The following is a 26939-nucleotide window of genomic DNA, read 5'->3' on the forward strand; positions in this document are numbered from 1 at the left end:
TGAGGCTGGGGCTGGGTCTGGTGCTGGGGCTCAGTGGCCAGAGGGTGGACCTGGGGCTGGGGCTTGGGCTGGGGTTGGGGCTGGGCCTGGGGCTGGGTGTCAGGAGCCAGAGGCTGGGCCTGGGGCTGGGGCTGGGCCAGGGCCTGGGGCTGGGTCTGAGGGTCAGGGGCCAGAGGCTGGGCCTGGAGATGGGGCTGGGGCTCGGGCTGGGGCTGGGACTGCACCTGAGGCTGGGGCTGGGCCTGGGGTTTGGCCTTGGCCTGGGCCTTTGGCTGGGGCTGGGGCTGGGGCTGGGCCTGGGTCTGTGGGTCAGGGGCCAGAGGCTGGGCCAGGGGCTGGGGCTGCAGTGGGCCTGGGCCTGGGGCTGTGGATGGGGCTTGAGCTGGGTCTGTGCCTGGGGCTGGGCCTGGGGCTAGGGCTGTGGCTGGGCTGGGCCTGGGGCTGGGTGTCATTGATAGAGGCTGGGCCTGGGGCTGGGGCTGGGCCTGTGGCTGGGACTGGGGCTTCGGTTGGGTTTGCGCCTGGGCCTGGGCCTGGGCCTGGTCCTGTAGCTGGGCTCGGGCTGGGCCTGGGGCTGGGGCTGGGGTTGGGGCTGGGGCTGGGGATCAGGGGCCAGAGGCTGGGCCTGGGGCTGGGTCTGGGCCTGGGGCTGGGTTTGGGGCTGGGTGCTGGGAATCAGGGGCCAGAGGTTGGGTCTGGGTCTGGGGCTGGGTCAGGGGCCCGAGGCTGGGCCTGGGGCTGGGGCTGGAGCTGGGTTGGGGATGGGCCTGGAGGCTGAGCCTGCGGCTATGCCTGGGATTGGGGTTGGGCCTGGGGCTGGGCCTGGACCTGGGGCTTGGCTTAGGGCTGGGACCTGGGCCAGGGGCTGGGGCTGGGGCTTCGGCTGGGGCTTGGCCTGGGGCTGGGCCTGAAGCTTGGGCTGGGCCTGGGGCTGGGCCTGGGGCTGGGGTATGGGTATGGGCTTGGGCCTGGGGCTGGGCCTGAGGCTTGGGCTGGGCCTGGCGCTGGGTCTGGGGCTGGGGTATAGGTCTGGGCTTGGGCCTGGGGCTGGGCCTGAGGCTTGGGCTGGGCCTGGCGCTGGGTCTGGGGCTGGGGTATGGGTATGGGCTTGGGTCTGGGGCTGGGGCTGGGGCTGGGGCTGGGCCTGGGGCTGGGGCGGGGCCTGGGGCTGGGACTGGGCCTGGGGCTGGGCCTGAGGCCGGACCTGGGTCTGGGCATGGGGCTAGGGCTGGGGCTCGGTCTGTGCCTGGGGCTGGGCCTTGGGTTGGGTCTGGGCCTGGGGCTGGGCCTGGGGCTGGACCTGGGGCTGGGGCTGGGGGTCAGGGGCCAGAGGCTGGGCCTGGGGCTGAGGCTGGGGGCTGGGGCTGGGACTGGGCCTCGATCTGGGGCTGGGGCTGGGGCTGGGCCTGGGGCTGGGGTTGGGGCTGGGCCTGGGCCTGGGCCAGGGTCTGGGGCTCTAGCTGGGCCTGGGGTGGGGGCCGGGCCTGGGGCTGTGAGTCAAGGGCCAGAAGCTGGGCTTGGACCTGGGACTGGGGCTGGACCATGGCCTGGGCCTGGGGCTGGGGCTGGGGCTGGGCCTGGGGCTGGGGTTCAGGGGCCAGAGGCTGGGCCTGGGCCTGGACCTGGGGCTGGGCCTGGGCCTGCGGCTTTAGCTGGGGCCGGGCCTGGGCCTGGCCTGGGGCTGGGGGTCATTGATAGAGGCTGGGCCTTGGGGATGGGCCTGGGGCTGGGCCTCAGGCTGGGGATGGAACTGGGGCTGAGCCTGGGCCTGGTCCTGGGGCTGGGGGTCAGGGGCCAGAGGCTGGGCCTGGGGCTGGGGCTGGGCTGGGCCTTGGCCTTGGCCTTGACCTCGGCCTGGGCCTGGGGCTGGGGTTCGGGGACCAGAGGCTGGGCCTGGGGCTGGGCCTGGGGCTCAGACTGGAGCTGGGGATGGAGCTGGGGCTGGGCTTGGGCCTGGGCCTAGGTCTGAGGCTGGGGCTGGGGATGGAACTGGGGCTGGGCCTCGGCCTGGGCCTGGAGCTGGGGGTCAGGGGCCAGAGCCTGGGCTGGGACTGGGGCTGGGCTGGGCCTTGGCCTGGGCCTGGCCCTGGGGCTGGGGCTGGGCCTGGGCCTAGGTCTGAGGCTGGGGCTGGGGATGGAACTGGGGCTGGGCCTCGGCCTGGGCCTGGAGCTGGGGGTCAGGGGCCAGAGCCTGGGCTGGGACTGGGGCTGGGCTGGGCCTTGGCCTGGGCCTGGCCCTGGGGCTGGGGCTGGGCCTAGGGCTGGGCCTGGGGCTGGGCCTGGGGTTTGGCTTAGGACTGGGGCTGGAGCTGGGGCTGAGGGTCAGGGATAGAAGCTGAGCCTGGGGCTGGGGCTGGGGCTGAGGCTGGGCCTGGGGCTGCGGGCGGGGATCAGGAGCCAGAGACTGTGCCTGATCCTGAGGCTGCTGCTAGGGGTCAGGGGCCATAGGCTGAGCCTGGGCCTGGGGCTGGGGATGGGCCTGGGGCTGGGCCTGGGGCTGGTGGCTGAGAATCAGGTGCCAGAGGCTGGGCCTGGGGCTGGGGTCTGGAGATCAGGTGCCAGAGGCTGGGTGGGGATGGGGGCTGGGCCTGGGGCTGGGGGCTGGACCTGGGGCTGGGGCTGGGGCTGGGGTTGGGGCTGGGCCTGGGCCTGGGGCTGGGGCTGGGGCTGGCCCTGGGTCTGGGGCTGAGGGTCAGGGGCCAGATGCTGGACCTGGGGCTGGGGTTGGAGCTGGACCTGGGCCTGGGCCTGGGGCTGGGGCTGGGGCAGAGCCTGGGTCTGGGGGTCAGGGGTCAGAGGCTGGTCCTGGGGCTGGACCTTGGGCTGAGGCTGCGGCTGGGCCTGAAGCTGGGCCTGGGCCTGGGGCTGGTCCTGGGGCTGGGGGCTGGGGATCAGGGGTCAGAGGCTCGGCCTGGAGCTGGGGGCTGGGGCTGGGGCTGTATGTCAGGGGCCAGAGCCTGGGCCTGGGCCTGGGGCTGAGGCTTGGGCAGGGGGCTGGGGCTGGGGCTGGGCCTGGGACTGGGACTAGGGCTGGGCCTGGGGCTGGGGCTGAGGCTGGGGCTGAGGGTCAGGGCCCAGAGGCTGGACCTCGGCCTGGGTACTGGGCCTGGGGCTGGGGTGGGGCCTGGGGTTTGGCCTGGGGCTGGGGCTGGGCCTGGGGCTGGGACTGGGGCTGGGGCTGGGGGCTGGGTCATGGGCCAGATGCTAGGCCTGGGGCTGGGGCTGGGCCTGGGGCTGGGGACTGGGGATCAGGGGTCAGAGGCTGGGCCTCAGACAAGCTGGATTGTGGGGCTGTGAGCATGTCTCAAGCATTTCCCTGGGGCTGAAGGGGAGCAGGCACCTTCCCGACCCTAACCTTCCTGGCTTGGCCTCTGCAGGACGCAGGCCCACAGCCAGCTGTCCCTGCGTGTGTGGAAATTGGACTACCTCAGCAGCCTGCCCCCACTGCCCGCAGAGTGCTTGGACATCGACGGCGACGGGAGCAGCCTGCCTGTCATCTTTGAGGACCACTACGTGGACAGTCCTAAGGCAGGTGGGTGGACGTGCAGGGTGGGGATGCCTTGTGGGCAAGTGGGTGGGTGTACAGGGTGGGGACATGAACCTGTGGGATCCACCGGGCATCTCCTTTGCTTCCCAGCTGCCCCACAGGCCAAATGAATGAGAGTTTGGTCAGTTCGGAGAGGAGAAGCAGGAGCTGAGGGCGGTTGGTTGTGGGAAGTGAAATGGACAGGTCAGCACATAATGCAGGTGTCAGGGAATGGTGGGCCTCCTTCCAGCTGCAATTCCATCCAGGACCCCGGTTTTCACCCACAACTTGGGAGCCATGTCTCCACCTCAGCAGGCCATGCAGAGCAGCCGAAGGACCTTTCTGGTCTCAGGGTGTGACTGTGTTATGAAGTTGCTTCTTGCTGCCTCTAATGAGCTGATTCAGCCCTGTGGAGTGAGGTTAGGGCTCACACAGGCCAGGCAGTGCTGGAGAAGCTGCATGCATGCAGGGGGAAGTGCCCACTGTAGAGAAAACACACGGCACCCACAAGGGCATGTGTTCACACATGTGCACCCACAGAGCTGACTGTTGTGAACCACGCTTTGTTGGTGTTGCACTGAGTTTGTCAGTGAACTGAGAAGGCATCTGGGGGACCTTGTACCCTGGGTACATGAGCCACAGCTCCCCTGCCCCCTGCCAGCCCTGCTTGTGGAAACCTATGGAGCCACAGCAGGTAGCAGCTGAAGAGGCCCGTGTCCAGGAGAAGACCAGAAAGTGCTAAGCCTTCTGCGGAAGTTTTTTGTGCTTTATGCTTTAATGCTATTAGAAACTCGCAAGCCCTCTTTCAGATGAAAAACAGAGACACAGAGTAAGAGTATTTACTAAATATCACATAGCTTATAAAAGTCAAATTCCGAGTTAACTCACTCTGGCTCAAAAGCCCACGCCCCACCTTGCCATCTTATTATGAAAGCTTTTGAACTATTTTGCTTGGAGGCCCCAAAATTTAAACGATGGTTCAACATGGCTGAATCTCAGAATCTGTGCAGTGTGAGGTGTGTGGGATGTTTTAGACATCTGGGTGACTTTCTGGGACTCTGCAGCCCGCAGGCACTCCATGTTTGTGGTTCTGGTCTGTACCCAACATCTAGTGTTGATACGAGGTGAGGCTCTGTAGAATGGAGCTGGTGAAAACCAGCTTGGGAGTGTGTCCATGATGCACATGTGCTCAGATCCTTCACAGTAATATGTTTCATCACAGACAGTGTGAAGTGTTTGGGATTTAAAATAATCATTATCAGATCTCCTGATTGTATCACCATTAGGTCTTGTGGATTTTGTCTTCAGCCATTTTGTCTAACCCTATTTATAGAAGGAGGGGACATATATCTCAGCCCCTTAGTGCCATGGGGCACCAGCCCTCTGTTTCTTTATTCTTCAAAGCACCTCTGGGTCCTCACCTGCTGGGAATCCAGCTGCTGGCCCTGCCCACTCCTTCCCACCCCCTTGGGGTGGAGGCTGGTATGAGATGTGGCCGGGAGACCCCCAGAGCTGGGCCTGCGCACGCTGTCCGCACCCAGGGGTACCTGCCAGGCCCCGGCTCCTCCCCACACTGCCCAGCTCCTCCCTGGCCCATCCCCATGCCCCTCCCCAGCCCCTCCCCACACCCCTCCCTGACTCCTCCCCACACCTCCCCATGTCCCTTCCCACATCCCTCCTGCCCCAGATGACTCCTCCAGAGTTTTCCCCTCCCCCACTCAAAACCAAGGCTCTCTTGACCTTCTTGGTCTTTCCTGGTGTATTTTGATATTTTAGGATCCCTGGCTAAGAACATTAGTAAATAAAGAACTGCTTCCCCTTTCCTCACTCTGTCTGATTTAGTACTCTTATTTTCCTTCGAGCTTACTGAATAAATTTGCATTCCACTCAGGTATTGCAGTGAAAAATGAGAAATAAAAGAGTTCCACTTCCATCCTGAAAGTGTAACATTCACCCCTGGCCTGCTCCCGACCATCACTTGGCGTTACTGTGTGGCGGACCCTCTGGCATCCTCTCTCATCTGTGGCCCAGTCCTCCATGGGCCCGCACACTTACACTCTGCTCCCTGCCCCATGGTGAGTCCGTGGTTTCCCAAAAGTCTTAGCCCCTGTCCAAACTGCCTGGGTTTGAATTTTTCTTCCAACACTTAGTAGAGTTCACAATTTGTGAGATCTGATGCAAGGAGTGATGTTTTCTATTCTACAGGGTTTTTGCAAGTGGTGACACACCAATCTGTAGAAGCATGTAAAAGAGGGCCTGGAACAAAGGACGTTGCACATACATATTAACTAATACCATTACTATCTGACTGCAAATCCTTTCTCTTAGTATTAGATCATTTTCTTACTCATTTTCCCATGGTTGTAATATTAAATTCAACATTTTTGATGACCCACTCCCTCACTGATCTGCCTGTGTCCAGTTCTACTACCAGTGGTAAATCTGGAAAGCCCTTCTTTATTTTCCACCAGTCCACCTGTCCACCCCTTACTGTCCTGTAGGTACCAGGTTCCTTATTCACATGGTTGTCCATATTGTGGGTTCTCTGTCCAGTTCCTCCAAAGACCTGTGGTACAGACAGACAAGCAAAGCATTGATTTTTGCCCAATTTTGTGAGAGATGGTGGGGCAGACAGAGTGAGAGAGACAGAGATGGAGAGAAAATGGTTTACGCAAAGGGACGTGAGCAAAAGCGCTTGGCGTTGCCCCTGCCACTGCCTGCCCTGTGGGGAGGCCCTGCTGGCTGGATGTGCTTCTTAGCAGCATCCCTGTGGCCTGATACCTGGCCTGACACTGTCCTTCATGGGGAGCAGAACTCACTTCCCGTGGGTGAGGTGGCTACGTGCCTGCCCTGTTGCACTGTGGGCCGCCCAACTCGGGTGAGGGACGTGCACTTGGAGAGGAGAGGAGCTCACTGAGCTTCTCGGCTGTGCGTCAGCCTCCAGCTGGGACTGTCCCTGCCAGGTTTGACATCCTGCAAACACCTACATAATCTGGCCTGGGGAGATGTTTTAATGCTTAGAATAAGAAACTATTAAAAAGTCTTTAAGTAGTAAAGGACATATCAAGAGCTGCAGGGTTTGATGGCTTAGCACTTGGCCCATGGGTGGCATTGAGCACAGGTCCTCATGCCGTGCTGCCCTTTTGCCTTTTGCTTTCCATAGGGCATGGTTTGAGTGCTTACCCTGAGTTTGATGTTCCAGCAAGAAGCCCCACGAGAACGACTCTACAAGACAGAAAAGAGAACCAGATTGTCAATGACAAATCATCATTCAGGGAAGACCTCATCTTTTGTCCAGGAAATGACCCCATGTGGCCTCTGAAGAGCAGGTTCCTGGGGCTCCAGAGCCAGGTGATGTCACCACACACTGTCACGTGCCGCTGTGCTCAGTCAAGGCGTACCTGATGACTGGGGAATGCCAGGACTGTGCAGGTTTGCCTGAAGAGCATCTACCTGACATTGGGGCATGCCTGCCAGCCAACGGGGAAGTGCCTGGCCCAGAGGCTGCCCAGGGCCCAGCCCCGACCTACATTGACATGAGCCCCAACGTCGAGAATCCCTGTGGAGCTGTGTGCATGGCAGCTGTCTGTGCTCAGCGTGAGCATGGGGTCCCCGGGCAGTATTGCAGCACACTCAGGGCTGTGCTTTGCACAGGGCCCATGGGGAAAAGCCATCAGAAGGCCATCCCTGTAGACCAAACCACACCCTGTGTGCCAGGCACCTTTGGGAAGGGTGCAGACCGAGAGGCCAGGATGGTGCTGCTAAGTCTGAACCCCGGCCCTTCCAAGCCCTGTGACCCTGGGGGCATTAGGGCTTCCCCAAAGGAGGTGTCTGTGCTTCCTGGCACCCTTGAGAGGTCTTCTTCCCTCATCTCCAACTCGGGCATTGAGAGCGAGCCAAGCTTGGTGACCTTGTCAGAGGCACACAGCCGGGCCCTGGAGCTGACGACCGAGACTGAGGGGCTGACCCTATAAAACACACTGCACAGGCGCTTGCTGGAGGATGGGCCCACGGACAGCAAGGCCAGACTGACCAGCAGCATCCAGGCCTCTCTCATCTCCATCAGCTCCTTGCCTTTTGAGGACAAGAAGCAGGAGCTGGCACTCACCAAGCTGACCAAGTCTGTGTCCACTCCCCACATCAGTAGCCCAGAGGAGGTGGCTGAGGCGGTGGAGCCCGGGCAGCAGGGTGGAGGCCCGCAGGCCACAGGCATGCACAGCCAGGTTGCAGGGGTCCCGGGGAGTTGTTCTCAGCATCCAGGGGGCCCCATGTTCCAGGGGGCTGCGGCTACTCATTCCCCTGTAGAAGTAGTCTCAGGTGCTGGTGACCATCAGGCTCCAGGCTCTATAGACACAGAGTCAGGCTGACCCCCAGAGACCTGGCAGTGGGGACGGCAAAGCCGAGACCCCTCCAGGGGAGGAGTCCAGAGGCCCTGATTTCACAGTGCCATGCACCATTGCATCTGAGACCCTGGGCAGCAGGTTTTTCCATAGAGCATCTTGGGAAACCCCGAAGGCACAGCCCGAGGACTCAGATGTGGGGAGAGGTACACTTTGTGATGGCAGCATCATAGGAGAGGAGGAGATGGCCCACTGTCAGGTGCCTGAGTTCAGATGTACCCCGGCACCCCATGCCATTGGCCTGGGCCCAGCAAGGGCACAGAGCAGCTTGCCTTGCATCACTGATGGCCCTGCATTGGACAGGGCAGCTGAGGCCTTGCAGGAGCCTGGACCTGAGGCAGGAACTATAGCCCTCACTGCAACTCACTCCACTTCCCCCCAAGTGTTTGGAAGCCAAGAGCCAATGGCAGGCCCACCTGCCGTGAGGGCCCAGCTGCCCCTGCCCGAGACCTTCACCCTGGGTGGCCGGAACACAGCAGAGGTCCTGAACTTGTCCGTGTCCTGCACCACCACGTGCCTCCCTTTCTCATCTGTGCCCAAGGAGACCCCAGGCAGGGCCAGATTCTCCTCCAAGCTGACCCCCTTGCCCATCACCCATCAGACAGTGGGCTCCTTTGGAGTCATTTCCACCCAAGTCAGCAAGTGGGAGGAAGAGCTCAGTGAAAGGATGTTAAGGTAAGCTGCTGACCAGCATTTTCATATTTTTACACATATTGCTCAATTTCATGCATATCATTTCAAAATGGAAATAATTTTCTGATTTAAGTAAAGTAATATCCTACTGTAAAAATCAGAAAATGCAGAACATTGTAAGAAGTAATATTTATCAGCAATCCCAACTCCCCTAAATAGCTACCCCTGTATACTCTTCCACACTTTTCTTTATATGCAACTTTATTCTATCTACATGTGTTTTTTATGCAAAATAGGATCATTCTGTACAAACACTATATATTTCTTTCTACTTAATATATTGGAAACATTGCTCCATGTTTATACATCTTTTTATATAACCAATTTAGGGTTTCATAGCATTCCACTGCATGGACCATGATTTATCAGCTAAACCTTTAGTGATGGGCATTTAAGCGTTGCTCAGATTTTAGGATGATAAATGACCTCTGATGAGCTTCTTCGTCCCTCTATCTTTGCCCATGTCAAGAAGCCAACTCTTTAAGGGCCTTTGGGAATAGGACTTCTTCATAAGACTTACCTTCTGAGCCCCGGTTAAGTTTGTGGGGTCCTTAACTTTGCTGCCCCATTGTGGTGTCAGAAGCTCCCCGTCTTCGTCTGTGTGTTGATTCTGTGTTCATATCACTCCCCTACTATAAACTATATATCTGATTAAACATATACCGAATCATTTAATATCCATCTCTTCTACTCTTTCTGAAAATGCTAACAAAGTTTGATGTTCCCAAAAGCAATTGCACAGGCAGGTAAACATTGGAAGTTTTGTTTCATAAAGAACCTTAAATACTCATTATGTGACACTTGTCATCAATTCTATTATTTGTACTGGGCCCTGTCTGAGGCCTGGCCATTACTTACTCACAATCCAGCAGGGAAACAGAAGACAGCAGGAGTGAGGGGTGGGTAAGTGTTCACGGTGAGGCCTGCAGCAGGAGCTCCTGGCTTTGCTGGAGGCAGTGGGTGAAATGGGGTTAGAAGCTGAGAGAGGTTCCTGAGAAGATGCCCCTGGGCCAGGTGTGGAATATAAAGGCAGCTCTGATGTTGAGGAGGAGGAGGAGGAGGAAGAGGAGATAATAGAGAACACACTTTTTACAATTGATGTTACTCCAGGTCCTGTCCTAAGCACTTTGCATAAATTACATCACTTAGTTGTAAAACCAATTCTGAATTAAATGTTATTCCTTTTTCACAGTGAGAAAACTGAACATGGACAGAATATATAGTTTGCCTATGCCTGGGAGGTGCCAAAGTTGGGTTCTGACCAGGCGGCCTGTCTCCTGGGAGCTTCATCTTCTCAGGGACCAGGAGATGGTGCCCTGGGCAGGTGGGAAAGGTGCTTCAGAGAGAGGCCCCCATGCGAAGCCGAACCATGGAGTTTAGGCAGGAAATTGCATGACGTGTTGTTTCTGGAGACTGGGAGTGGAGAAAGGGCGCAGTAGAAGCAGGGATGGTCAGTCCATGGTGGCCTTTTCAAACATTGCCTGGGTCTCCAGGGCTGGATGGAATCTCAGGAGTTCAGTCATCCAGTCTCTGAATCAGTGCATGAACCACAGAAGCAGGCCCAGAACCCAAACCAGTAGAGCTTTTGGATGTCTTGGGGGTTCTCTGCCACCTTCAGAGTGGAGCTTCAGTCCCTGCTTCTTCCCTGTGGGGTCAGACGCAGCCCCTGCTACTCTGTGGCTCCTTCTCTTGCACAAGTTCCTCACTCCCTCCCACCAGCCCAACTCATTCCTTGTTCAATGCGGGATACCCAGTTCAGCTTGTGATTAATTGGTATATTCTCCAATTTTTATCAGGCCAAAGAAAAATTAAAAAAAAAAACTGAAGAATGAAGGATTTCTGTACAGTGACTTAACTGTACAGGATTTCTGAGTATAGCTTCTGATATACCATATTTCCCACCAGAGGAAGAGGAAGAAAATTTGGGAGATGGAATTCACCTGGTTGTCTGTGTTCATGGCCTGGATTGTATGTTCTTGTAACAGTTTCTCCCTCAAAGTGCTCTAGTGGGGGGTTTCTAGCATCCAGAATTAAGGTAGATTATGTACCATTAGCTGCCCTGGAATGTCAGTAATGCTGCCAAATACAGGGAAATGGTGTGGGCTCACTCCCTAAGAAAGTATCTCTCTGACACAAAGAATGTGTTGAATGAATGAATTATATGAATGAATGAATGAATTTAATGAAAGAATAAGTGAGATAAATAAATGAAAAATAAAGGAAGGAAAAAGTGGAATAATGAATGAATGAAATAAAAGGAGGGGTGGAGTGAATGGATGGATGGAATGAAATTATGAATGTGATGCATGGCTAATCAGGTTGCATTAATTCATGGAATGAATGGCTGTGTAGAATGGTTCGCCTAAGGTGAGGTACACAGGAGAGTGAACTGTGGGCTTGCGAGCGAGAGCCTAAGCCTGCTTTGCTGTCTGTTTTAGTCTCCACTCGCTGTGGGGCCCCTTTTAGCATCAGACACACCAGCATGTTCTGGGATTGCAGACATCAGGCTCCTGATTTGGGAAACTTCTCAGCAGAGGGAAATCAGAAAACACAGGCCCATGAGCTGAGCCAGGCGGAGGAGCTGTTTGCGGGTGCTGCCGAGGCGCGGGGTAGCCGATCCGCTTCTCAGGCATCTCGGATCCGGTAGAGCCTCAGGCCCCGCGAGCGCCGCACTCCCGGGTGTTGCCGCCACGTGATCAGCCCCGACGCGGGGCGCGCCCACAGCCGCGCTCACGGCCCCTCGCCCCACGCGGGAAGTTGCGCCCTCCTGAGCCGGCGGGCCTGCAGGGAGCGGGGCTGGGGTCTGGGTCTTTCCGGCTCTGGCTCTCGAGCTCCTCTTACCTCGCCTCAAACTGACACTGGAATGTGGCCTGAGTTCTTGGGGGCGCGCGGTCCTCGCTGTGTGGGCGCTGGTGTAAAGCCAAGGAGAGGGGGTCCATCCACGCGGTCCCGCGGGTGAGGGCAGTGGGGCAGGGAGTGGCGGTCACTGAGCTTAGGTGGCCTGCCGGGCCGAGCACGTAGCAGTGGGCATTCTGTCTGCCCTGCAGGGGTGTGGGAGCAGCGGTGGAGGACGCGCGGTCTGTGGCGGCGGTGCAGTGAGAGGGAACGAGGAGCGGGAGAGTGGGGGACAGCCAGAACTGGGGTGTCACTGCCCACAGGCCACGCTCCCCGCCCACAGATGGGGAAACTGAGCGAGAAGCAGGCTGAGCAGCGCGTCCGGGTCTCACCGCCGGCAGGGTGAAGCCAGGGAGAGCCCAGGCTGTCAGGCTGGAGAGCCCAGGGTTTTATTTTTCCTTACAAACACGAGCCTGTCTTGGGGTCTTTGCGCACCATCGCGGTGTTTTTGTTGCTCTGAATAGGCTGAGCTCGCAGAACGCAGGTGCTTCTTGCCTTTAAAGGAAGGCTGTCGGGTCACCCGGCAATCCCTGGATGTCCCCTCCGTCGTTTGGTTTGTGTTCACCCCGTTCACAGCCAGGGTTTGTTCGTAGAGTCAAATCCAACTGACTGGAATCCTGGACCTTGTCTTGTTCCCAGCTGACCCTTTATCCAGGCACTGCTTGCATCTTCTTCTCACAATCCTCCCAGACCTCGTCTGGCTGTCTGGTTACTGAAAGCTTTCTTTGTGGCTCTCAGAAAATAAAACCAGCTCCTGGTTTAACATGGAAAGCTCTGTATGGTCTGACCCTCTGCATTCTGAGCCCCTGCTCTTTATTTTCATGCATGCTTGTTCCTTTTATGTCAGTTCACTCCCCTTGCAGGGGTGCAGGCTGCTCCTCCCACCTGTCTCCTCTTGGGCCTCATCTGCTTTCCTTGAGCACCCTTCTCCCTGCATTGACTCTGCACGTGCAGCCTCTACACATTCCCTTCCCCATATGCCATGTGCTGTGATTTCAGGATTTTTATTTAAATCAGCGTAGTTTTGAACATCTGTTTAAAAGAGAAACTTTCAACCACCTGTGCTGTGAATTAAATACCAGGATGATGTGTCACCCTCTAATGGTGATATTGGAAAATGAGTCCAATGAAATGTTTTCTAAAATTCAGCAAGTCCTGCTGCCCAAAGGCTCTGAGCCTGAGACTTGCTCTCTCAGTCACGATGGAAGAAGCTGTGGAAGACACAATGGTTTCTGACTGGGGCCTGCACCGAGACCCTTGTTGCTCATCAGCTCTAGGTAGATTCCCAGGGTCTATGGACAGCATGTGGCATGCACCTCTCACTCAGGCCATGGTCAATTAAAGGAGGCAAAAAAGAATCTGGCCAGGTCAAATGCTTCTACTTGTCCCTTCCTGCAGGTGGGAGAGGAAAAATGTTCTAAATATGGAGATGCTTCACCAATATTTTCACTATTTCAGAAAACTCAGCAGTTGATTACAATAGTAATAAGAGTGACAATAAAAGGGGAAATCAGTAGGAGGAGAGGAGGGGCATCCCTGTGCGCCAGCTCATATTGGATTAACTGTGGGCTGTTCTGGGGCTCTGTGGTTTCTGCAGGGAACAGCACAGATCTCTGGCTTGTAAAGACTTTCACTGAACTAGGGCTCCCTGGAGGAAAGCTGGATTTCCTGACGTCTGAAAAAAATCAGGTACGACAATGACACCACTCCCTGAAGCATGGCACACAGGAGCCAAGGGACCACGGTCATCCATGGACAAACGCGGGTGGGGTCCCTGCCCTGAGGCACAGAAGCATGCTCCATAGAGCACAGCCTGGAGAGGAGGTGGATGTGCTCCTGCAGGAAGGTGAGGAGAGGGTGAGATGTGGGGCCACATGAGCTGACCAGAGCTGTAGACCTCACGGGTGGCAGCTTGAAATGTAGAAGGACCTGGCATCCCTAGCACACCCAAGGGAAAGTAGTGTCAGGTGCCTGGTGGGACATGGCCACAACCCCTTTACAGACAGAGGGACATGTGGGGTCTCTGCCACTTCAGCATAGCTGGAGCCTGGGGCCTTGGTGGAGGGTCAATGTAGGAGATGGTTGAGAGGCCCCAGGACCACCAGGAGAGGGTGTTGTTGAGGTATCGGTTCCCACCGTGGAACTTGAGATGGATGGGCCCTATGAGCATCTGGGACATGGAACTGCTTGTAGCTGGAGGGTCCTGGGAGCACTGGAAATGGGGTTTACTACTAATAATTAACAAACAGGCAGTGGATGGTGCTGTTCATTCCTGTGCCATTACTGCTCAGTTCTGTGGCTGCTCATTTGAGGCCATGTGCTGTGCATTGCAAATAGGTGTACTTGTGAGGAAGAGGAGGGAGAAGCGGTTATGCAGCTTCTGTTGTTGCTGAGTCCTCTGTACTTGCTCTGTAATTTAGTGTTCACAACAATCCTACTATGTGGACATTCATGCCCTTATCCTCTTCTTACAGAAGAAGAAACAGAAGCTCTGAGAGTTACTCAGGGCCCCGTAGTCAGTTCATCCTAGGTGAGAAGACCTCAACCACCCTTAGGGCAACAGTCCAGTACACACCCAGCTGTACCATCTGGCCAGGTCAAGAGGAAGAGACACTGGCTGCCCAGGACATTGAGGGAGAAGCAGGGACCTGTGCACCCAGCCCTGCCAGATGGGTGTGTGTGAGGTTTTCTCTGCCGGAAGATGAGTGTTCCCAGCAAGAACAATCCAGACAGGAAAGCAGCCTTCTCTTCGTGTACATCCATCTTAGGAGCAGGCCCATTGTTGTTGGGTCTAATCTGGACACCAAAGGGACTTAAGATCCTGGTCTTTACATGAGACCCATAACTGGTGGGACTCAGTACACTGGTCACCCAAAACAGTTGTGTTCCCTTACTTTCCGTTCCTTCATGAAAGCTGTAAATCCCGTACAAAGGTAGATTTTTGGTGTATTCCTTGGTAAACATCCTCACTGCGAAATTCTTGGGCGTTGTAGATTTTTTGGAACCTCCTCTCACTTCTAAGTCATTTCTCATCATGGTCAACTCAGGCTTTATTACTATTCCATTGATTTAACAGTCTATACATTAAATTGAATTAGCACTTTACAGATGAGAAGGCAGGCTTGGAAAGGTTAGAAGTTAACGATGGCAGGGTCCATCTCAGGGACACGGCACATCTGTTACCTAATCTTTCAGACTCCTTTCAAGGAGTAGGCTGTGTCACTCCTTCCAGAGACAAGGGGACAGCTCAGAAGGGGAAGCAGTGGGCTCAAGGCGATGGGCACCTAAGTAGGGCAGCTGTTGTCTGCACACGTTCATCCCTGCCCCACAGAGATTGAGAAACTGTATCATTTTGTGCCTCTGAGCCATTGGCCACAGGTGGCAGCATGTCCTACAAGCCCTTTCTCTCCCTCCTCTCCTCTCCTTCCCCAGGTGCTTCCCCTCACCCCAGAAGGGGCTCATGAGACCTCTGAGAGCCTAGGGAGCCATGGCATGTAGGACAGCCCCCCAGGAGATAGCCTGCCCGGGGCATCCCCTGAGGTGCCATGTTTGAAGTTACATGGCCAGTCTGATGGGTTTCCTGTGTGCCTGCCCTTAGACATTTGGAGGTGTGATTTAGGCACTCTCCCCTTCCTGCCCCTGAGTTCTTTGGCCATTCCTGCACAGACAGGTGGCTTTGTGGTCCTTCCTGAAAGTCAGCACCTTCTCCCGGCCTCGTGGCTCAGTCTAAAGGGGCAGGCATGGGGTGTGGGCCCAGATCTTGGCTCCCACACCCCATGGCTTCATGCACCTGGTGGGGCCACCCCATGAGGTGAGAGGGCAAGACCAGGGCCACGGGAGGTGCCAGCATGGGTTTTACAGCAGGTATTCCATTCCTGCTCCATTTCTCCACCTCCTCACCTTTCCCTTTAGTTTTCCATCACCCCCCACCCCCAACTGGGGATCTCAGTCTGTGGGTCCTTCCCCTGAGGTGGGGTCACTTCAGCTTAGACATTGTGGCACTGAGAAGGCAGTGGTCATCTAGCAGGCCCTGCTCTGCCCTCGCTCTGACCCTTCACCTCTCCTCTTTCAGATGAACACATTTGCAGATTTCAATACCATGATGGATCAGTTACTGGATGAAATAATTCAGCACATCCAGTTGTACAGTCTCTCCATATCCCAAATTAGGTAAGGGAACCACAGGCCATTAATGCAGGGGACAGAGGTGGCGTTGTGAGGGCTTGCTGTATACAAGTGTACGGCTAGGATAAGCTAACTTGTGACTGAAAGGGAATTCTAGATTGGCCTTAGAATTTGCAGCTTTCCACGCCACTGAGGTTCTGTTTCCATCTGTTAATGGGACATGCACCAAGATAACCTTTGAAAGAGCTGAAGAAATTACCTGTCTAATAGGATATTTTCAATCCGTTCTAAATTTGCCTCTATACTGTAACACATTCCTTGCTTTAAATATTTAAATGATGAGGATAGCAAATAGCTTGCATCTTCTGTACACTGCACAATACTAAACCTTGACACACCATCCCATTTAGTCCTCAGAGATAAAAAAATAATTTCTTCATTTCACAAATGAGGAATCTGAGACTTACAGAGTTTAGATTTAAATGAAGGGACACCACCGAGACACTGCGATTTCATAGTCTGAGGTCCATGTCCTCTCTTTGTCCATTGTTTGCTGCCAGAAGAGGGGGTTGGCACACCTCTCCTATGCCAGGGGCTCTGTAAAGAACTCCTGGGTTTTTAGGGTGTTGGACCCTTGGACCTGTGAGCAGCAGTGCGACAGGGTGGGCTGTGGGAAGTGTCCAGACATGGGTGCTGAGAGAGCTGCAGCTCAGGGGACATGTGAGGAGTTCACGGGGATGGAAGTTGGGGGCAGCCAGGCCAGCTCTTGGAGTGCCCTCAGTCCTGAGGTTGGGGACTGGCCTGTGACCGTGTGGGGCAGTGCAGGGCCCAGATGTCAGTGTGGGAGACAGCCGAGGGGCACGCTGGATGGCCAAAGCTGGCCATGGAGCCCACCCTCCATGCCAGCTGCACCACAGAGACCCGCCGAGGACAAGTCAGGGCCCTGTTCTCCCAGCCAGCTACCCTAAATGTGGGGGAGTGGCCGACCCTTAGGCTCCCTGAGAGCCCATCCAGCAGTGAGTCCCTACTGCACACTTACCGGCCACGTCTGTCTCAAGGAGCTTCATTGGTCACTCGCTGGGCACCATCATCGTCTGCTCGGTCCTGATGCAGCCCCGCTTCTGGTATTACCTCAGCAAGCTGCACACCTTCCTGTCCCTGTCAGGGTCCCACCTGGGGACCCTGTACTACAGCAGCACCCTGGTGAGCACAGGTGAGGCCCTGGTGAGCACAGGTAAGGCCCTGGTGAGCACAGGTGAGGCCCTGAGCAGCACAGGTCAGCACAGATGGGGCCCTGGGCAGCACAGACCAGCACAGGTGAGGCCCTGGGCAGCACAGACCAGCACAGGTGAGGCCCTGAGCAGCACAGACCAGCACAGGTGAGGCCCTGAGCAGCACAGACCAGCACAGATGAGGCCCTGGGCAGCACAGACCAGCACAGGTGAGGCCCTGAGCAGCACAGACCAGCACAGGTGAGACCCTGAGCAGCACAGGTTAGCACAGGTGAGGCCCTGGGCAGCCCTGGGCAGCACAAGTGAGGCCCTGGACCATGCAGTTTAGCAGAGGTGAGGCCCTGGGCCACATAGGGTAGCACAGGTAAGGCCCTCCCCAGCATCCTTGGCCCACAGTCGGTCACGGGCAGGGAGGGGCTCCCCTGGAGGAGAAGCCTGAGAAGCTGGGGCCAAGGTGGGACCCTGACACTGAGGGGATGCTGCCCAAGTCCTTGACCGCCCCTGAGCCCCAATTCAGGTGTCTATAAAATGAGGTTATGTGGGCGGGCCGCGGTGGCTCAGCGGGCAAGAGTGCTTGCCTGCCGTGCCGGAGGACCCCGGTTCGATTCCCGGCCCCAGCCCATGTAAAAAAACAAACAAACAAACAAAAATATAATAAAACAAGAAAATGTTTAAAAAATGTTTCCCTTTCTTCCTCCCTTCCTTCCTTCCATCCTTCCTTCCTTCTCTGTCTTTCCTTCCTTTAAAAAAAAAAAAAAAAAAATGAGGTTATGTGAGTGTGAGTGTGCCATGTATATGTGACTCACAGTCCAGGTATGTGAGCGTGTGTGGTTGTGGAGGTGTGTGTGCACACATACGCACCTATGAGCATGAGCGGTGGGTGCATGAGTGATAGGATTAGGGATTAAATGAGAAATACATAGATCATAAGTCACCAGTGTGTGTGGATATAATAGAAACATTATAAACTAATAATATGTATGGAAATAATGTAAATATTATAAGGCGGGGGGGCTGCAGGGCTGGGGGCCATGGGGCTGGGAGGGGCTGCAGGACTAGGGGCTTCTCACCTGTCCTGGGACACGTGGGTGCTGCCGAGGGGGCTGACGGAGGAAGTGGCCTGAGTGGAGGAGGTCAGCGGGCCAAGTATCGTCATGAGGCCGCCCCTCTCATACCACTGCCATCCCTCCCATGTCCCAGCGAGGCCCTGTGCTCCCCTCAGCCCGAAGCCCTGTCCTGCCACCTGCCAGGCTGCAGCCTGCTGTCCCTTCCACACGAGGTTGTTGGTTTGCTTCGGGTTAGCGTCTGGACATGAGCTGCTCACACACCATGAGCGGAGTCCTTTTCTCATCTTTCCTCAAGCTGAGGACATTGTCTTTGGGCAGAAACACATGATTTCAACCACATTTAATTTTTCCATAATGACGAAGTAATGGTTCAATATCACAAAGTTAAAAATAAGACATTGCCAATAATTCTTCTCTTCTAGCATGTCTCTTCACGTGTGAGTCCGTTTTACTCTCTTCACGTGCACATACTTGTATTGCAGCAACAGTGTATGTGCCCACGTGTCCTCCCAGTGCCCGTGTGTCCTTCTGCTTCCCGCGTGTCCTCCTGCTTCCCACTTGTCCTCCCGGTGCCCGTGTGTCCTCCTGCTTCCTGGGTGTCCTCCCACTTCCCACGTGTCCTCTGGGTGCTCACGTGTCATCTGGGTGCCTGTGTGTCTTCCTGGTGCCCACATGTCCTCCTGGTGCCTGCGTGTCCACCTGGTGCCCGTGTGTCTTCCAGGTACCTTCATTTCCTCAGGTTCCCTGGTTCCTGGCACATTTGTTTTCCTTTCGGGATGTCACATCAACATGGCCAGGGATGATGTGGACAAAGCATTTCTGCTCATTGGAATCTTCAGTGTGCCTTTCGGGGCATCTGAGGTCCTGTGCCAAGGATTGTCAGCCCAGGCTCAGTGCCCGGGTGTCTGAGCGGGTGTAGATGGGACTTCGTGGCTGCCGCAGTCTCCCTGCCCCCGCCCAACAGTATTTCCTTCCACCTGCCCAGTGCTTACTGACATGTCTGCCTTAAAACCACAGTTAACTCATCCTTTCCTCCCACTCTTTTTCGGGGCTCCCCAGGTCTGTGGCTCATGCAGAAGCTAAAGAAGTCTGGGTCCCTTTTGCAGCTGACCTTCAGGGATAATGCAGATCTGTGCAAGTGTTTCCTCTACCAGCTGAGCCAGAAGACAGGTGGGTGCTCCGTGCATGGTGCCCAGCTATGGCCAGCCTGAGACTTGACCCACACCACTGCCATCCACCCCGCCTCCAGAGGCACTGTTGCAGGGGTCCAGAGACCCTGGGAGGCCATGTGTACATGGCCAGGAGGCCCTGAGAAGTCATGTGTGCATGGCTGGGAGACCCCGGGAGGTCCCATGTGCATGGCTGGAAGGCCCTGGGAGACCCTAGGAGGCCCTGGGAGGCCCCATATGCACAGCTCTGCCCTCTTGCTGCAGGCCCCCCACCCACCCACATGCCCATCTCCACCTGGAGTTGCCTCACCCCACCGCTGCCCTCCCCCAGGTCCCACCACATGCATGTCCAACCATGTTGCCCTGCAGGGCTGTCCCTGCCCAGGTGGTCCAGTGTGTCCCTTACGAGGTTGCTGGCTGGAGGCTATTTGAGCTTCATGCCACACCTAAGCCCACTCTGCCCTAGACTAGTGGTCAGCCAAGGTTGTGGAAGCAGCCACCTGGGAAGCAGGTGCCTAGCTCGGGCCCTCAGGCCCAGGTCGGGAGCAGCTGACCAGTGGCTGGGCCAGGGAACTGCTGCTGTCCCAAGTCCCTATGCATGAGGGCCATGCACCTAGGCCAAGCACAAGACCCACTTCTGCAGCAGGGTAGGTGGTGGCACTGCAGACGGGGCACCCCAGGGCTGCTTTCCGAGGGCAGAGGATGCTGGGGGAGAGCAGAATTCTCACATTCATCACCTGAGGGGCTCCTTAAGGAAGCTCAGAAGGTTTACTTGCCACTTAATTGTTGCTTATCCATCCTGGGGAGAGTGGCCTTCCACATGATTGCACAGCATCCCTGGCCAACAGGAATCAAAAGTTCTTCCCTGCAGGACACAGGGGCCTCCATGCAGTGAACCCTCCCTGCCACCTGCTGCCCTCCCTTAGCCATGGACTGTACCCCCTGCCCTTGGCTGCCCCTGCACATCAGATCCCAGACACAAGTAGTGTGTTTCCTAGGTCCTTGTGCACACCAGAGCATGTGAGTCAAAACTACTGGGTCAAAAGCACCCACCCAACTTCTTGTCACAGGGCTGCAGTATTTTTAAAATGTGCTGGTCGCTTCTCCCCAAGACTGCTATGTGCCATTTCATTCAGCCAGTATCGAAATGTGTAAAACTGCCCTCAAAGACAGACACACAGGTAAGCCACACTTCCTTTGGTGAGGATTTTCTGATTTGAAAAGTAAAAGGATGGTCATAAAAATGAGTAGGACACTTAGAGATTCTCAGAAAATGGTAGCATAGGGCTGTGTTTAATCCCGGAGCTGAGCGTTAGGATAGCTTCATTTTGAGGGATGAATAAACTGATGTGCAATGAAAAGTTGTGTGCTTATTAGATTGGGGAAACTGTCGTGTGCCAGAATCGATTCTGGGGTGTAGACCAGAGAGAGGCAGGCCTTGCCTGGGTGCTGTGGCCTGGGTGGGGAGCAAGGAGTACAAAGCACTGAGTCACTGGGTACAAGGTGCACCGTGCTTCAGGGCACTGGACAGGTGGGACAGGGCCAAGAGCAGAGCCAGACAAGGATCCATGGGGATGACATCTGGGTCAGGTTTTAACGGGTGACTAGGAGTCTTCCAGGTTATCAAGACAGGCAGATAGGCTGACATTTAGGGATGCCCTTGATGAATTAATTACTTCTATCTGGCACTTTGAGATTTTAAGTAAATAGTATTTTTGTTATATTTTAAGGCCTTTAAAAATAGTCTGTCAAAGGTCCAGAGATGTGGTACTAATGTGTATGTGGGTGTATTCAAAACTTCTACCAGAACAGAGGAAATCCTATAAGGATTTGATGAAACAGTATTAAAAAATTAACTATACCACATAAAATATATTGTGCTTTTTACCATCTAGTACATGTACTGAAAAATACCCTAAGGCACATTACAAAATAATATTTTTTCTGATTGAAAGTGTTCAGTTATACAGCATGTGGAAAAGATAGTGCTGTTTAAAATAACTGTACTCATACTTGATCTTATCTCAAGAGATTCTACCTCTACCACTACTAATCTCTTTATTTTTCTTTCATATTTACAATTTTGTATCTTGTTTTTTTATTTAGTGTAGTGTCATAATCATCTTACCATGTTAATAAAATGTCACAAATACAAACATATTTTAATGACTATTTACCTTATTATGTTTATACTACAATTTAGTAACCAATTTTCCTATTGTTGCACATACAGCTTGCTTCAGAAGTTTTCTTAAAATAATAAATCACATTGGGATGGAAACCTTTCTGTGCACATTTCTTACAAATCTCTGTGATCTCACTAGAATAGATTCCTAGTAGCAGTATTGTTAGAAGAAAACTATCAGTGATTAATAGTACTCTTGAAGTTTTTTGATGTCTTGTCTTCTAAATAGATAATAGCAGCTGTAGCTCTACCCTTTGGGTGTCAGTGACTCTCTCATGTCTGAGCTTAAACTTTATTTAAAGATAATTGCTAATAATTTTTTTAAGCTTCACTTCTCTGACATATATGCTTTTCTTTTTCTTTTTTGGCCATTTCTATTTTTCCAGTTGCCTTCAGGACTCTATTATACACTGAGATCCAAGATTATAAGCAAAGAGTCAGTGACCTGGTTTTCAGTTTGAATTTTAAAAAACACAGTCTGTACAGTTTGCTCCCAAACCTTCTCCCCTCTGTGGGCACCTACTGACCTCTCTGTCTACTCTCCCTTCTCCTTGCCACAGAGCAGCATTTTTGGTGACATTTTAACTGTGGTAAAGGCTTAAGAAGGTTGAACAAACCATGGCCCCAAGCCAAACTCATCCTCCCCAGGTGTGTGAATAAAGTCTTGGTGTAACACACTCACACCCCTTTATGGGGTGTCTGGCTGCTCCCAGGCCATTCCAGGCAAGGATGGAGCCTGGAACATTCACTGCCTGCCCTTTCCAGGAGGACCTTGGTGACCCTGTCTCTAGATTAGTGAAGTCCTGCATCAGGGATGAGGCTCCAGGATAGACCATGCCCTCTGCTTGCACCATCTCATCTAGCCTTTGCAAATCCCATCCCAGAGGGGGCTGCTGCTGTCCCTGTGTCACAGATGAGATGACTGAGACTGGGGCAGACACAGAGTCTGAAGCCGAGCCCTAAACCCAGGCCATGTGTCCCTGGCTCTGACCAGTTGCCACCTTCCCTGCTTCTGTGACATTTTTCCTGAAATACAGCCTGGTGTTTTTGTGGATTAAGATTAGTTTGTGACTCTTTGCTCCATTTTTAAAGAGCTCGTGTCTTTTTCCCAAAACTTGCTATTCTTCAAAGGATTTCATGTATGACTTTAACTGAGTAATGACCCTGGCAGTCATTACTGAAAGAAAAGAGTGGCCTCTTCCATTTCCTAATATCATATTTTCTGTAGCTTTTAATGAGCATCAAAGAAGTATGGTTTAATTAATGAATTCATTTAAACATCTAGGGGAGTTTGATATGGAGTTGACTTTATATGTCATTATTGCTTTTGTTTTCTTTTTCCTTAAAGACAAACAGATGTTTCTATTTTTCAAATTTTGAAATAAGATGCTTCCTAACCAACTCTTTCTCTCCATGACCCCCAAATTATCTGGTACATTTTCATTTACAAAATCTGCCCCACCCTGAAAGTCAGTCCAAATGAAAACAGGACTTCATTTGAGAAAAAGATAATAAGAGTTTGGCATCTATGTGATGTATTTCGGAGGGTTGCCTTGGAAGGCCTGGGGCACCATATAACTTCTCAGCAAAAAGTGAGCTGGTTGAAAAATCACTCCATTTTGAGCAGCTTCTTTTCTTTTGTTTGTTTGTTTTAATAACCTTTTGGTCTTTATTGCTTATACAATTTTAACAAATCTTCATATTGGTGAGGTGACGATGTCCACTTATTGGGGAAGGTCACATAGTGTTTCTATGATTATACAGCTTTCATGCACATCATTTTAAGGGGCACACAGCCCTTACCAAGTCCCTGCAGTGTGCTTTACTTCCCCATTCCTGTGATGCTGGCTTCTGTTCCCCGTCCTTGAAAGTAGCACTTTCTGCACAAAAGTGGTATGGGGTGACAATCTTCCAGGACCTTCTTGGATTGTAGTGACTAGTATTCTAAAATCAGTGTGTTCTTGGGACAGCTCATGCCTTTACTCTCACCCCACGTTCTTTGCAGCCCAGTCAGCATGGCCAGGATACAGGTTTTCACAACCCAATCCCTGTTATCTCAGTTTTACATTTTCAGCTTCCTCCACCTCACATGTCCTCCCAGGGCTGGGGTGCTGTAGGCCTTGCCGGGACTCCTTGAGGTACTGCAGGTGTGGGGAGCTCCCAGGGTGGACTTGGGGCCAGAGCTGCCCCTCCAAGTTCTGGCTTGGACTGCACATTGCACTCCAGACAGGCCTGGCACTTGGCACCCAGGGAGCTTCTCACTGCCACACATATTAGTGTCACTCCAGAAAGTCAAAGGAAACCATCCCTGGGATGCCTCCACAGACTTCTGTGCAATATAAATGTTTCATCAATGGTTTTGCAGAAGGAAAGTGCATGAGGCTGGTGGGGGCAACCTGTAGGCTCAGCGGGCAGATGCATTGTTTCTCAGGGGTGCAGTTAAACTGCCCAGCTCCGAGACCTGCTGCAGGTGCCACAACATGAGTGAGTCACTTTAAGGTGGGAAAGTCCATCGTACTTTCAGTTAGAAAGATAAACCCCCCCCAAAGTTTGCCCCCCCTGGTCTCCCAGGTGGGTGCAGTTGTGAAATGCTGCAGGATGTGTGCAGGCACGCAGGGTGTGTGTGTGTGTCAAATTCTGTTTCTCCATCAAGGAGAACTCGGTGGACCCTGTGTACTCCTTGCATGCCCCTTCCTCCCTGGCCCCTGATCAGAGGCCCCCAGGTGGTCTGGGCCTCTGTTCTCAGGCATGCACCCAGGGACCCCACCTCCTGCCTCTGCAGGGATCAGAGCCCAGCCCACCTGCTTCACATGCATCCTCCTGACCCTGGGGGTCCCTCAGCTCGGCCATGCTAAGGGGTTGCCTGGTCATTGTCTCCTCTCTGAGACCAGTGTAGATGGCAGCACAGCCTCCCTCAGTGGGGACTCCAGCCCATGTCCATGATTTCAGGTGACATCACAGCCCAGGGGCTGCCAGGGAGGCTGCCTGTGCCTGGGCTCTGGGGCAAGGGGCAGTGAAGCAGACTCAGAGATCCCAGACCTAAAGGGGGTCTTGTCACCTCTGCCCCCCACCCACAGGGGCAGGTGGTGGAGGCCAGGGGTACACCTCCTGGACCCCCAGCCCACCTTCCCACCCCCCACCCCCACTTCTCTGTTCCATGTCTCCCTTTCTGAGGCTTGAGATGCAGTCAGCGTGAACGAGCACCAGGTGTGCTGAGTCACTTCTCCTTTCACATGGGTTTGGTTGCCCATCCATTCAGGCTTTTCAGTTTGGAGAGCAGGTGTCCATCACTTCCTAGTTTTCAGGCCCCGTGTGGAGGAGCTTTCTCCAGGCCTCTGGGAGGCTCTGCTCTAGCACCCAGGTCTGTAGATTTGGACTAAAGTTGGAGCATCACTGAGTGCAGCTTTCAGCAGTGAGCCCACATATCACCCACCTGCCAAACACCACTTTCACAGGCACACACACATGCAAACATCAGCAGGCGTACATGCACAGCCTGGTATGTCCTACCCACACATGCACACACACAAAAGCATGCACACACAAACATCAACAGTTTTGCAAAATACCTAGACAAACAGGACTTTGGTTTTATTTCTTGTTTGTTTCATGAATATTAGGAGCAGTTTGGAAACCCACTTAGGAGGTCTACCCCGGGAATAGGAACTTGCTGGTGTCCAGGATTTCCCCTCATTCCTCTGATGTCCACACTGAATCTGTGCCCCCTCCCTCCCACAGGACTGGTTTATGCCGAGATGGTCAACAACCTCCTGGCACTTCTGGCCAAGGCCAAGGGTTGCACTCTCATCCAACACAACGTGTTCCACATGCTGCCCGGCACTGCCAATATGCCCTCATCAGCCGAGCAGCCCATATCACCATGTTGGACTCCGAGCTCTTCCTCGAGAAGTTCTTCCTGGTGGCTGGACTCAACTACTTCAAGTAGCAGCCTTGGGGACCAGGCCGTGGGGACTGGCCAGAGCTGTGCAAAGCCAGCTGTATATCCCATGGAGGTGTGCTCCGAGGCCGGCACAGGGTGTAGACATGCGAGCACAGGTGCCATGGGGGTGGCCAGGTGGGGCTGGGCACGAGAGCCCTCTCCATTTGGAGACTTGGGAAAGCTGAGCCAATGGGAAGAGAAAACAAGCTGGCTCAGATTAGCAGAGCTGCCTGCAAGATGCTCTCCTCTCTAGGGGATGTGACCAAAGAGGGAGGCAGAGTGCTAGGAGAGACTGCCCAGGCCAGCGGGTACCACCACTGACTCATGGATGGATGCTCCAATTTAACCAGATTTCTCCAACATGTCACTAACTCACGGCTTCATCCTTTGGATTAAGTCAAGTGCACACAAGCATTTCAGAACTCAGGTTAAACTCTGTGCAGAAGTGGAGCATATTTTTGTAAATATAATCCTTAGTAGATTCAAATGTGCCACCTGTTCAAGACAATGCGCTATCCATTCGCGTCCTCTCTTTGTGGTTTCTCAACAAGGGAAAAGGAATGCTTCATAAATCCCAGTTTTATTTCATAAAAGCAGTGAGGAAGGGTGATTTAATGTAAGCAGGAGTTTGGTATTGGTAAATTCAAGTTTATTATGGACAAAAATAATCATAGGTAACACTTTTGTTTCACCTCCTTCCTCAGGCTTTCTCTATGCAGAACCCTGGTCGCAGGTGATTTCTGTGATTGCTCACATCTCTGTCTGCAGTAGGGATGTGGATTCAAAACTAAACCTGGCAGAAGGGGACATTGAGCTTAATGCAGGCACATGTGAAGCTCCTGCTGATATGCTTCCAAGGAAATGCTCTGTTAGCATTTGATGCAACTGCAAAAAATTAAAACCATTAACATGGCCAGCCACTTCTCCTCTGCATGGAAGGAGAAAGCATCTCAATGGAGGACTGCTGGATTGAAACCTCAGGGGGCTCTAAGAAGGATGCTGGTTATCTCTCAATCGAAATGTCTCCTTGCCTTAGGAAAATAAAGGGCTATGAATGGTCAACATAGATCAAAACTGAGAGATGTCAGGAACAGAGGTGAGATCAGAGGAGAGAACAAGAGCCAGATCCGGGACTCAGCTTATACCTTTACTGGCAAGAGACCCAAGAAGAAGGGTGGAAAATGTCCTGGTGCCTGAGCACACTCTGAGCTAAAGGGACTGAAGAGAGATGGGGCTGCCCTAAAGGAGAAGGTGTGCCAGGACAGCTGGGGTGGCTGACACAGGACAGCCTTCTTCTGGAAGGCTTGGGGAAGGCTTTAAAATAAAATCAGGAAGAAAAGCAAGACAGGAGCAGGTCAGATCCTCTACAGAGATAAGTTTCTGCCGGTGGATTTAGGGTTTCCCTGAGAGTCTGCTCTGAATGCTCCCTGTATCCTAGTCTGAGCACATGTGGATTGTGCAAGTCCTCTGGCCACTTTCCCACCAGGTGACCCTCCAGGTTCTTGAGTTTGTACTGGATGCAGACTCTGGCTGTGAGCAGAGCCCCCTGGCCTCTGGCCGGGGATTTGCTGTGTCCCCTTGCCTAGAGCAGTGCCTGTGCCCCGCACAGGGTCGTCATTCATAGCATCTTCCTTGTGGCCACCTGAAGAGCCCTGATCCCCAAGGAGCTCATTTCCTTTCGTTTCCAATTCCCACCAGTGACACTGG

At 53.9% G+C, this 26939-nt stretch overlaps 1 protein-coding gene across 1 annotated transcript; it reads left to right on the forward strand.

Annotated features, from left to right (window-relative positions):
- The first annotated feature begins 1929 nt into the window (after positions 1-1929).
- LOC143673072 (protein FAM135B-like) lies at positions 1930-25238 on the forward strand. The gene is given in 16 exon segments (XM_077147442.1): positions 1930-2025; positions 2770-2897; positions 3378-3532; positions 6690-6809; positions 6812-7877; positions 7879-8601; positions 10202-10210; positions 10416-10479; positions 10482-10587; positions 13112-13203; positions 15587-15684; positions 16701-16852; positions 18998-19108; positions 20178-20288; positions 25031-25140; positions 25143-25238. Coding segments are annotated over 16 exon segments (3237 nt in total).
- Positions 25239-26939: the final 1701 nt, after the last annotated feature.

Source organism: Tamandua tetradactyla, unplaced genomic scaffold (assembly GCF_023851605.1).
Source record: "Tamandua tetradactyla isolate mTamTet1 unplaced genomic scaffold, mTamTet1.pri scaffold_109_ctg1, whole genome shotgun sequence".
In the NCBI taxonomy this organism is placed as follows: Eukaryota; Metazoa; Chordata; class Mammalia; order Pilosa; family Myrmecophagidae; genus Tamandua; species Tamandua tetradactyla.